The sequence below is a fragment of the Odocoileus virginianus genome, chromosome 3, assembly GCF_023699985.2.
Source record: "Odocoileus virginianus isolate 20LAN1187 ecotype Illinois chromosome 3, Ovbor_1.2, whole genome shotgun sequence".
Lineage (NCBI taxonomy): Eukaryota > Metazoa > Chordata > Mammalia > Artiodactyla > Cervidae > Odocoileus > Odocoileus virginianus.
This window is the reverse complement of record NC_069676.1, coordinates 14,472,790-14,486,198: the sequence shown is the minus strand read 5'-3', so window position 1 is coordinate 14,486,198 and position 13,409 is coordinate 14,472,790. Positions and strand designations below refer to the sequence as shown.

Genomic DNA, 13,409 nt, shown 5'->3' with positions numbered 1-13,409 from the left:
CTACCCATCCCCAAGCCCGGGATACAGGTGACAGATGAGCAAACACCGCGCTTGCTATCTTGCAGTCTGCCATCCAGGGACATTCCAGCTACCCCTTCTGCCTGGTGGACAGCCTGGCCTAGGTCTGGTTGGGAAGTGGAACACGGTGGGCACAGGTGGACCTCTTTCTGAGAGGCATAGCATCAGGCCTGGGGCGGGAAGGCGGCCCAACCAATTCAGCACAGATCGTTTCCCCACTGAGAGTCCCTGAGTTAAGGATCAGGAGACACGTTTCAGGGAGGAAGAGCAGGGTGCATGAGGTGTCAGGAAGTTCCCTGTCAGTACAAGGCTAGGTGCATGGTGGGGAAGGCTGCAGACTCAGGACCCACACCACCTGGGTTCAAATCCTGGCTCTGCCATTTGAGAGCTGTGTGACCTCGGAAAGTTACTTACCCACTCTGTGCTCCCCATCTTTCATCCCTAAGACAGCACTGGTAACAAAACTGTCTCATAAGATGGTGGGTCAGGAATGTTACATTTGTGGATGCATCTAAGACACAGAGGACTGTGCCCAACATGGGTTGCTACTAAAATAAACCATATAACAAGACTCTCAGTATTTAACCTGAAGGTTATCACATTATCTCATATATGTTTCTTTATCATCCTTCCCTCCATTCCTCCTTCCCTCCCTCCCTCCTTCCTTATTTTCCTCTCTCTCCTCCCTCCCTCTCTCCATCTCTTTGTCTCCCTCTCTCTCTCCATCCCCCTCTCTCTCCATCCCCCTCTCTCTCCATCCCTCTCTCTCTCCACTCCTCTCTCTCCATCTCTCTCTGTGTGTCTCTCTCCCTCTTCCCAGCATGATGATTTAGTCATTTTGGGCTCGAATCCTGACTCTATCCCTTAGCTCCTTTGGCACTTTGGGAAGGTGACTTGATGCCTCAGAACTCAGTCTGCTCACCTGAGGGATGGAGCTCAACAAAGCAGAGACCTGGCCAGGTGGCAGGGCTGCAGAGGAGGCCATGCGTGGACTGGGGTTATCCGGGTGGCGAGCCCATAACCAGGTCTGTGAAAATACAAGCGGTGCGTGAATCTAGTTTCAGAAGAAAGTATCTCTCTGGGTTTAAACTCCTCACCACAGCCCGTGGCTTCTGCCAGCCTCTCCCATTGGCCCCAACTGACCAGGAGGACAGCGACACGCTCAAAACTCATGTGAGTGTGCAACACATGTGATTGTGTGTCCGTTCCTCTGAGTCTGTGACTGTGTGAGTGTGTGTGTGGTGGTTGTGGAAAGTGTAAAGGCTTCCTGGAAGAACCGACCTCTGGACTGAGTCTCAAGGGATGGCCAGGAGGAGGACTGCCTATGAAATGGATGGTGGGCAGGGGGGCAGGTGGGGATGGAATTGCCAAGTGTGTGCAGGGACCAGGTTTAGGGAAGTGAAACCCAGCCGATTGGCATGACTGAGCAAGAAAGGTGAGCTCGGTGGGTGCATGAGGGTCTGATCGTGCCAGACCCTGTGGAGCTATGGAAGGCTGTAATCAGGGGAAGGAGTGCTCATGTTAGAGAGGTGGGCTGGCATAGGACCTGGTCACCCCAGCCCTCAGCAGCACACACACGCCAGGAGGTCGTCTCCCAGGGGTGGAGCCAATAGGTTCCGAGGTCACCCATCCTGGGTTCTGGGTCCAGTCCCACCGCAGTGTGATGTGGGCAGATTCCTTCCCCTCTGGGTCCCTTAGGTCACCTACTGCGCAACAGCACCTCCAATGCTGCCTCCAGGGGAGCCAGTGCTGTCACTCGTCCCCAGTTTACAGATGGGTAAGCTGAGTTGTTTGTCTAGGGAGAAGCCAGGACTCAGCCCCAGGTCTGGTCAGCACGGGCTCAGGCATGTCCGGCCACAGGACGGTGACCCCTTTGGCTTCCTCCAGGATGGCGAAAGACCCAGTTTGAGCGACAGCCTGGCTGTCTTCTCCGTTTCTCTGAGACTCAGAGAGGGGAAGCGACTTGCTTCCCCATCGTCACCCAGCAAGGCAGTGCAGCTGGTGGACCTCAGGCTTCTCTGACGGCAAAGTCCATGCTCTTCATCACCTAGTAGGTACTTCAGAGTCAAGAGACTTTTAAAAATGCCTTGGGCATATCGGAAGAGAAGGAGACCGAGGCCTGGGTAACAGAGTCTGCATTTCCCAATAGGAACTGGCACAGAATGGATGCTTGATATAGATATTTAAGACCTGAAGACCCACTGTGTGCAGCTGTGCCACAAGCCTTAAGTCCACTGTTATCTCATTTGGTCCTACCCTGGCTCATGGGTTGGGTACTATCTTCGCCCCCATTTTACAGAGGGGAAAACTGAGGCTCAGAAAGATTGAGTCCTGGGTTGAGGTTGTACCGGCAGCAACAGTAACCATAGCTGATGGTATTTTTGGTGCTTGCTGTGTCCCAAAGCACTTTGCACATTCACCTAGAGCAGACCGCCCTATGGAGTAAAATACCTTAATTTTGTCATGTGGTGGATGAGGAAATTGGTTTTGAGGTTAAGCCACTTGCCAAGATGACTCAGGTGCACATTGATGGAACACTTGCTCTGCGCCTCACATGCGATGGGCCCCTGGGCGCCCACCTCTGGCTTCAGGCCTCTCGCCCTCCACACCAGTTGCATCCCCCAGTTAACTGCAGCATTGATTTCCAGTCATCAGCTAAACAAAACCAGTCAATGGTCACTGCACTCCTCAAGTCCCAGGTGCTGGCCTGTGCAAGTAACTAGAGCCTGACATCTAACCCTCACCCCGTTAGAACCCAGATCCCAGCCAGAACTGCCGCTACTGTGCCCGTCAAGTGAGCTGCCTTGGCAGGTGGTGAGCACCCCATCACTGGGAGAATCCAAGCAGCGCTGCCATGGAGGAAAGTTCCTACTCAGGTGAGAGAACTCTCTGAAGCTGACCCTGGCCAAATCAAGAACTCTGACCTCCTATCTTCCACCCAGGAGAGGAGCGGGGCTCTTATTTGGAAAGAAAAGTGAATTTTTAGCAAAAGCCCAGCAAGGGAAGGGAGGTGAGCCCTGACTGGGGTTCGTGGCAGACAGCCAGGCAGACAAAGGAAGCTTCAGGCCACGCCCTTCCCTGACTCAACACCAAAAAAACTCAACACTGAAGACCAAAAAAAAAAAAAAAAAAAAAACCCAGCTCCAGCTGGGGCACGGGGGAGCCCGATAGACCGACAGACCAATACCCATATGAAGGGGACTCAGGACAAGTGGAATCCAACACAATGACTCCTCACAGCCGGGCTGAGGGGAGGGGACCCAGGCCTGCAATGGGGCATCAAGGTAGAGTTTTGGGGGAGCCCGGAGTGGGTGAGCAAAGAGTTTGGATTTGGGGAAGAACTGAGACCCAGTGTCTGGTGTTTAGGGAATAGGCATCGGGATGAGGGCTGGGGGTGGGGCGCCAGGGGGCCGGGGAAGGAGGACCCAGTCTTCCTGAGATGGTGCTGGGGACCCAGCATAGGGGGCGGACAGGTAACTGAATCCATACTAGGGAGAAGGGGCATGGGTTGGCCAGTTGAGGAGGGGGATCTGTGGAGGAGGCGGAGATCTCAGCTCCTGGTCCCCAGACCCATCTCTCGGGGCAGTGACCTGGTACCACGTCAGGCTTGCTGGCTGCTGGACTGTGGGCAGAAGGAGCAGCCGTCTTTGGGCTGGACTGGCAGAGGGACAGACTCAGAGATGCAGAGACGGACAAAGATGGGGAGTGGTGGCATTTGCTGATGGACATGAAAGTAGCATATGGGTAAAATGTCCAGAGGAGGTTGGGGGTCCACTGAGACCCTCTGCTTCACTGCGGTCTCTGGATGAGCTCCTAGGACTCTGGGTGATGGGAGGATGGGAAGACCGGCCGAGCCGGAGCCTAGCCTCACCCTGCACTCCCTGTTGCTCCCCCTGTTCCTGGCAGAAGTCACGAAATTTTCCAGAAGGCGGAGGTCGTGCTGCTCTAGGGGGACTCAGCTGGCCCTGCTGGCACTGGTGATGACGGCACTATGGGCTGGGCTGCTGACTCTGCTTCTCTTGTGGCGTGAGGACACCCCTAACCCCCAAGACCCTCATCTCATGTTCCCTCCCGGACCTCCACTCTCAGATCCTGGGGAGCCCAATTTCCCTGATCTCCCCACCTTGGGACACTTCCCACCCCAAACCTCCATCTCCAGCTGGCAGGTGGGGTGTGGATGGATGGGAACACCTGATATATATCCTTTCTCTCCTCTCCTCTCCCTCATCCACCCCCTCTCCCATGCCACAGACTGGGAAAACGCACGAAATCTAAAACAGCTGGAGGAGACCGCTGCCCAGAACGGTATGGAGGGGCTGGGGGGGAGGTGCGGGGGAGCAGGGGGACAGAAATCAGGCTCTGGTCTTGATTCTGCCACTGACTGGTGTGGGATGAGAGACAAAGTCTAGGCTCCAGTGTCTCTCCCAGGATCTAAGGGTCGGTCTATGCTCACCCGAGGAGGTGGGGTAGGGGATGAAAACCCAGAGAGTCTTGGAGGGGAGGCTCTGAGCTGTGCCTGATGGAACTTATACCTACCTGCTCCATGCCTCAGCTTCCACACCTGTAAACTAGGCATCATGTTAGTGCTAAGAGGCAGGAGAAAAAAAAACAAAAAAACTAAGGCTTTTGAAGAGCTCAGAAACGAGTCCAGTGAGCTTTTGAGAAATGCCTGCTGCTTTTGCATTTCATTCTGGGTGGGCAAAAGGGTGGCGAAAGGGCAAAAGAGTCATTGGACTCTTGCCTGCACTTCCTGAGTACGGGCAGACCTCAGACATATCAAGGGTTTGGTTCCAGAATAAAGCCAATGTCACAATAAAGGAAGTCATGGGAATATTTTGGTTTCTTCGTATATATAGAAGTTACGATTACATGATACTGTGGTCTGTTAAATGTGTAATAACATTAGGTCTAAAAAAAGTGTACATACCTTAATGTAAAAATACCTTCTTGCTAAAAAAAAATTGCTGATCATCTGAGCCTTCAGCGAGTCATAATCTTTTGCTGGTGGAGGGGTTTTATTCTGAGATGGCAGCAATTTAGTCCCATCTTCAGTGAAAGTGTTAGTCGCTCAGTCGTGTCTGACTCTTTGCAAGCCCATGAACTATAGCCCGCCAAGCTCCTCTGTCTATGGAATTCTCCAGGTAAGAATACTGGAATGGTTGCCATTCCCTTCTCCAGGGGATCTTCCCAACCCAGGGATCGAACCTGGGTCTCCTGCTTCTTCTTCATTGCAGGCAGACTCTTTACCGTCTGAGCTACCAGGGAAGCCCGTCTTCAGGTTCCCCTTTTAATTCAAGTTCTCTCGCTGTTCCCATCGCATCTGTGGTGACTTCTTCCATTGAAGTCTTGAACCCCTCAAAGTCATTTTCGAGGGTTGGAATCAACTCCTCCCAAATTTCCATTAACATTGATAGCTTGGCCTCTTCCCATGAATCACACTTGTTCTTCATGTCATTTGGAGTGGCAAATCCTTTCCAGGAGGTTTTCAATGGACTTTGCCCAGACCTATCAGTGGGGTCACTATCTGTGGCAGCTCAGTCATGTCTGACTCTTGTGATCCCTTGGCCTGCAGCCCACTAGGCTCCTCTGTCCATGGGGATCACCAGGCAAGAATACTGGCGTGGGTTACCATGCCCTCCTCCAGGGGATCTTCCCAACCCTCAGGGATTGAACCCAGGTCTCCTGCAAGCGGAGGATTCTTTACCATCTGGGCCACCAGGGAAGCCTGGCAGCTCTAGTCTTATGAAATGTATTTCTTAAAGAATAAGACTTGAAAGTCAAAATGCCTCCTCGATCTATGGGCCGCGGCGTGGATGCTGGGCTAGCAGGCATGAAAACAACATGAATCCCCTTGTCTATCTCCATCAGATTTCTTGCGTGACCAGATGCATTGCCAGTGAGCAGTCATATTTTGAAAGGAACTTTCTTCTCTAAGCAGTAGGTCTCAACAGTGGGCTTAAAATACCCAGTAAACCATGTGGTAAACAGGTGTGCTGTCATCCAGGCTTTGCTGTTCCATTTATAGAGCATGAGCTGAGTAGATTTAGCATAGCTCTTAACGGCCCCAGGATTTTCAGAACGTAAAATGAGCACTGGCTTCAACTGAAAGTCACCAGCTGCATGAGCCCCTAACAAGAGGGCCAACCTATCCTTGGATGCTTTTTAAAAAATTATTTATTTATTAGCTGCTCTGGGTCTTTATTGCCGCACACAGGCTTTCTCTACTTGTGCAGAATGGGGGCTTCTCTTGTCGTGGGGCTCGGGCTCTAAGGCAGGCAAGCTTGGTGGTTGCAGAGCACGGGCTTTGTTGCTCTGAGGCAAGTGGGATCTCCCCGGACCAGGGATTGAACTCATGTCCCCTGCACTGGTAGGCTGATTCTTAACCACTGGATCACAGGGAAGTTCCATCCTTTGAAGCTTTGATGCCAGGCATTGACTTTTCCTTTCTAGCTATGAAAGATGGCATCTTCTTCCAATACAAGGCTATTTCATCTACAACAAAAATCTCTTGTTTAGTGTAGCCACCTTCATGAATTAGCTAGATCTTCTGGAGAACTAGCTGAAGCTTCTATACCACCACTGGCTACTTTCCCCTTGCTCTTTCATGTTATGGCGGCGGCCTCTTTCCTTAAACCTTATGAACCAAATTCTGCAGGCTGAACACTTTCCTGCAACTTCCTCACCTCTCTCAGCCGTCTTAGAACTGAAGAGAGTTAAGACCTTGCTCTAGATGAGGCTTTGTTGTTGTTCAGTCACTAAGTCATGTCCAACTCTTTGCAACCTCATGGACTGCAGCACGCCAGACTTCCCTGTTCTTCACTATTTCCCAGACTTTGTTCAAATTCAAGTCCATTGAGTCGGTGATGCCATCTCAACCATCTCATCCTCTGCCGCCCCCTTCTCCTCCTGCCCTCAGTCTTTTCCAGCATCAGGGTCTTTTACAATGAGTTGGCTGTTTGCATCAGGTGGCCAAAGTACTGGAGCTTCAGCTTCAGCATAAGTCCTTCCAATGAATATTTAGGGTTGATTTCCTTTAGGATTGACTGGTTTGACCTCATTGCAGTCCAAGGAACTCTCAAGGCTTTTCCAGCACCACAATTCAAAAGCATCAATTCTATGGTGCTCAGGCTTCTTTGGCTTTGACTTCTTGAAATGTTGTGGCTGGTTTGATCTTCTCTCCAGATCACGAAAACTTTCTCAGTATCAGCTATGAGGCTGTTTCACTTCCATATCATTTGTGTCTTTATTTGAGTAGCATTCTTAATTTCCTCTGAGAACATTTCCTTTGCATTCACCACTTGGCTAACTGTTCGGCACAAAAGGCTTAGCTTTTGGTCTGTTTCAGCCTTCCAGGTGCCTTCCTCACTAAACTTCATCATTCCTAGCTTTTAATTTAAAGTGAGTGACATGTGACTCTTCCTTTCACTTGAACACTTGGAGGCCGCATATTCACTGACTTCATTTCAGTATTGTTGTGTCTCAGGGAATGGGGAGGCCCCAAGAGAGGGTCAGAGATGGGGGAACCGCTGGTCAGTGAAGCAGTCAGAACACACACAACATTCATCAATTAAGTTCACCACATATGGGTGTGATTCCTGGTGCCCTAAAACCATTATCAGAGTGACATCAAAGATCACTGACCACAGACCATCATAACAGATACAGCCAGAATGAAAATGTTTGAAAACTTGCAAAAGTTACCAAAATGTGACAGAGACAGGAAGGGAGCAAATGCAGCTGGGAACATGGCACCCACAGACTTTATTAAAGTAGGGTTGCCACAGAACTTTCTCTTGTAAAACGTGCGTTAGATGCCAAGTGAAATAAAACCAGATCTGCTTGTACTCCTGTCCTTGGAATTAAGAACATTTTAAAATTTCTTCTAAATTAAGCAACGGCTGTGTTCATCCGGATGATGTGATGGGGGTCTGTGCACTTGGGCTGGGGGTGGGGGTGATTCGTCAACCTGCCTTCCTAGCTCAACAGGTCTTCTCTCCCCCTGCTCCAGTCTCTCAGGTGTCCAAGGACTTGGAAACACACAAGGGTGACCAGATGGCCCAGAAATCCCAGGGTGAGTGAGCTGAGCTTGAGGTCTAAGGAGGATGGATGAACATGTGGACATGGGGTCCAGCCCTGCATGAGTTGCAAAATGGGCGGGTGACTCTAAAGACTCAGGCGAAGAGACCACCCTGGGGGCGGGGGCGGGGGTGCGGTGGAGAGTAGGAGAGGAGGTGCCGGGAAGGGACTACTGGGGGGTGAGTCTGAGAATTTGCTTACCGCTAAGCCCCCTCCCCTGCAACCAGCTGCCCAGATAATGCAGGACATGGAACGAATCCAAGCTGAACAGAAGAGAATGGAATCTCAGGGTGAGAGCTGGGGGCGGGGGCGGTTGGGTTCTAGAGCTAAGGGGGGCTGTGGAGCTCGGGGGCATCATCCCTGACACCAGCCCTGCCCCCACCACCACCCCCATCAGAGTCTGCGCTCTCCTGGAACCTGGATGGTCTTCGAGCTGACCTGAGTGACCTGAAGTCCCGCGGTGAGCGGCTCGCGAGGAACAGCGGGGCAGGGAGGTATGCCTGGATGTGCCCCGCCCCTCCGCAAATTAAAAACAAACACTTTAACTCCTACCCCCTACCCCTGACCCAATCACTCAAGGCTTGAATGAGATGCGTCAGGCCTTGGATTCACTGGGAAGACTCCAAGAGGAGGTGGGAAAGTTGTGGATCGAGCTACGCGCGTCCAACGGTGAGCATGCGCGTCTGGTGGGGGGCACGTGGGGGCGCGTGGGGGGCGGGGGCGCGCGGGGAGGGGGCTTGTTGGCGCTTGCATGAGACCTCGGGAGCGACCTGTTCCAACCTGCAGTAGAGGTGTGGGCATGAGAGTGTGGATGGGTGTGTGCTCGCGTGTGTGGCTGGACCGACACATGGGAACACCAGAGAAAACCCTTTCTGATTCCAGCAGCTCCCTTCCACTGACCTGGGTGGGGGGCTTCCACGCTTTTTCCTCCTCCAGGTAAAGATGTTGTGCATTCACCAAAAATGGGTTCTCTTTACTGATCTCACGGCCATCTCCACTCAGGGGAGGGTCGTGGGTAGGGGGCCCTCAGCCACAGCCCTCCCGGAGGATTGTCTGACCCAGCCAGGGGGCAAAGCGGGGAGTAACCTCACAGTAGTGAGGACCAGGGGAACCATGGGGTCTTCCTAGGGGTGGCAATGAGAGAGATGATGCTGGCAGTCCCCAGGGTCATAGGGGTGGTCCCAGCAAGGCGCAGAAAGGGTTCAATCACTGTGCCTGTAACCTGGGGTGGAACCTGGGTGTTCCTGCCTGAAGACCCACCCCCTCGCCCCTCTGTACCCTCGAGTTTTGGCCTCTGGGAAGCCCCAGTTGGGTCAGAGAAGAGGAAGGATCTCTGCTCTGTGTGGAGGAGTGCTGTCCCCTGGGACCTGGGGTGTCTGTGGGAATCCCAGCAAGAACCCCCGCTCTGCCCTTCCCCCCACACCGGAACCTGGATCGCATTCATTTTGACCTGACTCGCTCCCCCAAAAGCTGGCCCCATAGCCTGGGTTCTGAGCCCAGCTTGGAGGCTGACTCTCCATGATCATGTGACCCAGAGCCAGGGCATCATCCCCCAAAGTTATCTTGAAGGACCAGAGACGCCCTCTTCTGTTTTAACACTGTTCCCCCCAGAGGGCTGACTTCTGGTTACTGTCCGATGTGTGGGAAGTCTCCCCAGGGCTCCTCAGAGTGCGATGTACCCACGGCTCCTTAGAAAAATTCCACCCAAGCTATGGAGCCTTCCATGAACTTCACTCTAAGAAAATCTAATTTAAGTCTCCAGATCCTCAGTCCAATAAGAGTGGTTTTACCCTCCTCCCTGGCAGTGCTGCTGGTTATGACAGTGGCTGAGAGTTTCCTCGGGGTTGGGGCAAGGGAAGAAAGACCACGGTGGTCCCTGATGGAGATCATCAGGATCCAGCCCTCCAGTCTTCTCCTACCCCACCCGCACCACAGACTCCTCTGACCAACTGGAAGAAAATCATCTCAGTTTCCTAGAAAGTCACCAAGAGTGCTGGTTGGGGGGTGCTGGCTGTGATGGTGATGAGGGCTACCGTGGGGGACAGCTGTTGGTGGGGATGGTAGCGGGGAAAGTGATGCTGGCGGTCTTGGCCTCCTCGTGCCATTGGCACTGGAGTCTAAGCTGTGGCTGGCCTGGCACTGGCCGTGGAGTTGGTGGTGGAGAGATGCTGCTGGCCATTGTGGGTGCCTGTGGTGGGGGTGCTGGTGATCACGGTGTTACTGACAGTGGCGGGGGGGGTATGCTGATGGTGGTGGTAGCTGAGGTGCTCCTGCCGTGGAGATGGTCTCACATGTACATCAACACGGGAGCTCCAGGGAAGAAGGACACTTTCTGTTAGGCCCTGGGGTTGATCTGCTTTTCAGCCCAGACCTCAGGAGAGACGCTGCCACCCACCCTGCCTGTGGTACCCACGGCACCCGCCATTGCGCTCTCCACGGTACCCAACACAGCATCCACCTTGGTACCCACGACAACATCCACTACAGCATCCACCACGATGCCCAGCACCACAGCAACTACCACGGCAACCACCATGGTGCCCACCACAGCTGCCCCCCTCAGCCTCTCCTCCACCCCAGGCTCTGTGTGCAACACGTGCCCCGAGGCCTGGATCTATTTCCACAAGAAGTGCTACTACTTCGGGGAGGGCTCCAAGAAGTGGCTCGAGGCCCGGTACACCTGCGAAAATCTGCACGGGCGGCTGGTTAGCATCCACAGCCCAGAGGAGCAGGTGGGCCTGGGTTCTGCGGGGGGAGGTGGCAGGTCCCCACCCCGATCTCCTGTGGGGTGAGGGCAGGGGGACCCAGGCACGTCTCCCCAGCCCTCCAGCCCTATCCTCCTCCCCAGGACTTCCTGACCAAACGCGCCAACTGGAGGGGCTCCTGGATTGGCCTTCGGGACCTGGACATTGAGGGGGAGTTTATCTGGATGGACAACCAGCCCCTGGACTATAGGTGAAGAAGGGGGGAATGTAGAGGAGGGGCCCCTTGGAGGGGAGGGGAACCTTTCTATGATGGGAGAGGAGGGTTTTGGGGGTATGTACCTTGGGGAGCTTCTGGATGGAACCCAAGGGAGATGGTCAGGGTTTGGATTCAGACTAGACTCGGGGGAGGGAGGGTGGTGTCAACAGGCTGCTGGGCGTTGTGATGGGAATCCAGTGATGGGGTGGGGAGGGCCCAGGGGACCCTTCCTCCTTCCTCATCCTCTGACCTGAAGCCTTCTGCTCCAGCAACTGGCAGCCGGGGGAACCCAACGACGCGGGCCTGGGTGAGAACTGCGTGATGATGCTGAGCTCTGGGAAGTGGAATGATGCCTTCTGTGGCAGCAAGCTGCATGGCTGGGTGTGTGACCGGCTGGCCACATGCTGAGCTCTGGCCTGCCACCTCGGCCCTGAGTGCCCCTGCCCACCATCCAGCTGCACCCTTCTGCATCACTCCTCCACCTTAAACACGGCAACAGCGCGACCCACAGCAAGACCCTGAGGACCCTCAGCGAGAAGAAGCGGCAGACTCATTCCCCCGTCCCCACCAAAATCCCCGAGGGCCCATCCCTTGCCTCTCAGCCCAGCCGGCCGTCACCACTGCCCTGCCCTCAAGTGAGAATCCCCTGCCTTCCAGTTTGGAGGCTAGAAGCTCCCTTCCCTTTGGGGCACAGTGCCTGGCAGCCCAGCCTTCCAGGGAGCAGCAGGGAATACCTGAGACCCCAGCGTGCTTCCTCCATCCCTAGCTCGTGATGCAGATCCATATCCTGGCCCCAGAGGACAGAGACCTCAGCTCAGGCAGCCAATGCCCCCCCCCACCCCACCGACCCACATCAATAGAATGGGGCCATGATGACCCCTCATGCCCCCTCCTCGGGGCCTTGCTGGCTCTGGTCTCCAGGCGTGGAACATGGATGCTGGGAGTTGTAAAATGTGGTGCCCAGGGCCACCTCTGAGTACCAGGAACTGAAGTGGCATGGATAGTTCCCCTCTGTTTTTTTTTCCTACTTCATTATAAGAAGCATTTACTAGGCAGGCCCTGAAGATGAAGACTCGGGTCTGATGGAGCAGAGAACACCCCTAGACACTCAGGAATATTGCAGGGCAAGGCAGTGGACTGCCATGAATGCAGTTCTCAGTCCAGAATAGGGCCCAGTACATAGAAGGCTGGAGAAGCTCATGGGGGAGGTGGACAGGTCACCTGGAGGCCAGTTTGGGTCCTCAGCTGCCGGCCCCACCCGCATGCAGGGTCTGGGAGCCTGGGGCAGCACCAACCCCAGGTTTGACCAAGGTCAGACCCACACCTCTGGGGGGCCATGGAGGGAGGCAGACCAGGATCTTAGAATGCCCCTGGTTAAGCACCTCACCTGCCCACCCCGTTTCTCGTCTAGAAAAGGAAGAGCCAGACACACTCCTGTGATTCTCGGGCCCACTCGAGAAAGAGGAGAGACCCACAATGGGCCACCCAGGACCATGCAGAATCCTAAGAGTCAAGGGCCAGGCTAAGCCCCAGCCACACGTTTGGAGGCTGTGGAGGGTTCCCTGGGGTCCAGAACAGGGAGGGGACAAAGCTGACCCCTTAAGTGAAAAATGGGCTAGAACCCCCACTCACCTGTTCACTCTCCCCTGCACCACCCCGAGATTTTTCTCTCCCCCAAAACCTTCCTCGGAACTCTGGGCCAGTGCACAGCTGCCTACCCAACCTCTCCTCATGGGAACTCAGGTTTCTGCCTCCAGGTTGCTCAGGTCGACAGGGGGTCACCCTCGCCACCTCTTTCTCTCACCAACCCCCTTCCAAACCCATCAGAAAGAGCCAGGCCCCAGTCAAGCCACATTCAGAATCCCCCCACGTCTCACCCCTCCTGCTTCAGCCTGGTGCAGGCCCCCTCCTTGCTCACCCAGGTCTTCCTCTTCACTGCCCTAAGACCCCCAGAAGTTTCCTTCCAGCTCAGGGGAAAAGCCAGAGTCCCACAGGCTTCTTTCTGAGAGTGTGGACCCCTCCTGCAGGCTGTATCTCCCCAGTTTCTCCCCTGCCAGCATCCTCACTGCTCCTTCAATATTTAGGCTAACTCCCACCACAGGGCCTTTGCACATGCTCTTCCCACCTCCCTCCCATTTAAAGGACACCTCCTGACTCCCCATCCCTTCTACCCCACTGTGTTTTTGCACCAAAGCCTCTTCTCCTTTCAGCAGGTTGTGTGTTACTGATCTGTTTCAGGTGAGCAGGGGCCTTTCTTTTGTTCTCAGCTGTGTCCCCAGAGCCTGGCATAGAGTAGGCGCTCAATAAATATCAGTTGAATTAAATTGACATGCGACTTGCTCTCGGCACCTGCT

At 54.2% G+C, this 13,409-nt stretch overlaps 1 protein-coding gene across 3 annotated transcripts; it reads left to right on the top strand.

The window, feature by feature from the left end:
• The first annotated feature begins 1,073 nt into the window (after nucleotides 1-1,073).
• FCER2 (Fc epsilon receptor II) lies at nucleotides 1,074-13,383 on the top strand. 3 transcript variants are annotated; one of them, XM_070464792.1, is made up of 11 exons: nucleotides 1,074-1,191; nucleotides 2,771-2,894; nucleotides 3,925-4,044; nucleotides 4,270-4,323; nucleotides 8,027-8,089; nucleotides 8,322-8,384; nucleotides 8,492-8,554; nucleotides 8,674-8,763; nucleotides 10,459-10,826; nucleotides 10,943-11,049; nucleotides 11,325-13,383. In XM_070464792.1, the coding sequence occupies exons 2-11, from the start codon at nucleotides 2,873-2,875 to the stop codon at nucleotides 11,461-11,463; spliced, it is 1,089 nt and encodes a 362-aa protein (XP_070320893.1). In that variant the 5' UTR covers nucleotides 1,074-1,191; nucleotides 2,771-2,872; the 3' UTR covers nucleotides 11,464-13,383. The 3 variants fall into 3 exon arrangements, with proteins under 3 accessions (XP_070320893.1, XP_070320894.1, XP_070320892.1); XM_070464793.1 differs by lacking the exons at nucleotides 1,074-1,191; nucleotides 2,771-2,894 and adding an exon at nucleotides 3,151-3,302 and having other exon boundaries at nucleotides 10,675-10,826; XM_070464791.1 differs by lacking the exons at nucleotides 1,074-1,191; nucleotides 2,771-2,894 and adding an exon at nucleotides 3,151-3,302.
• The last annotated feature ends 26 nt before the right edge of the window (nucleotides 13,384-13,409 follow it).

Coding starts and splice junctions, on each gene's coding strand:
- FCER2 (XM_070464791.1), top strand. CDS start 3,245: ATGACTCCTCACAGCCGGGCTGAGGGGAGGGGACCCAGGCCTGCAATG. Junction 4,324..8,026: donor GGAGACCGCTGCCCAGAACG/GTATGGAGGGGC, acceptor CCCCTGCTCCAG/TCTCTCAGGTGTCCAAGGAC. Junction 8,764..10,458: donor CGAGCTACGCGCGTCCAACG/GTGAGCATGCGC, acceptor TCTGCTTTTCAG/CCCAGACCTCAGGAGAGACG.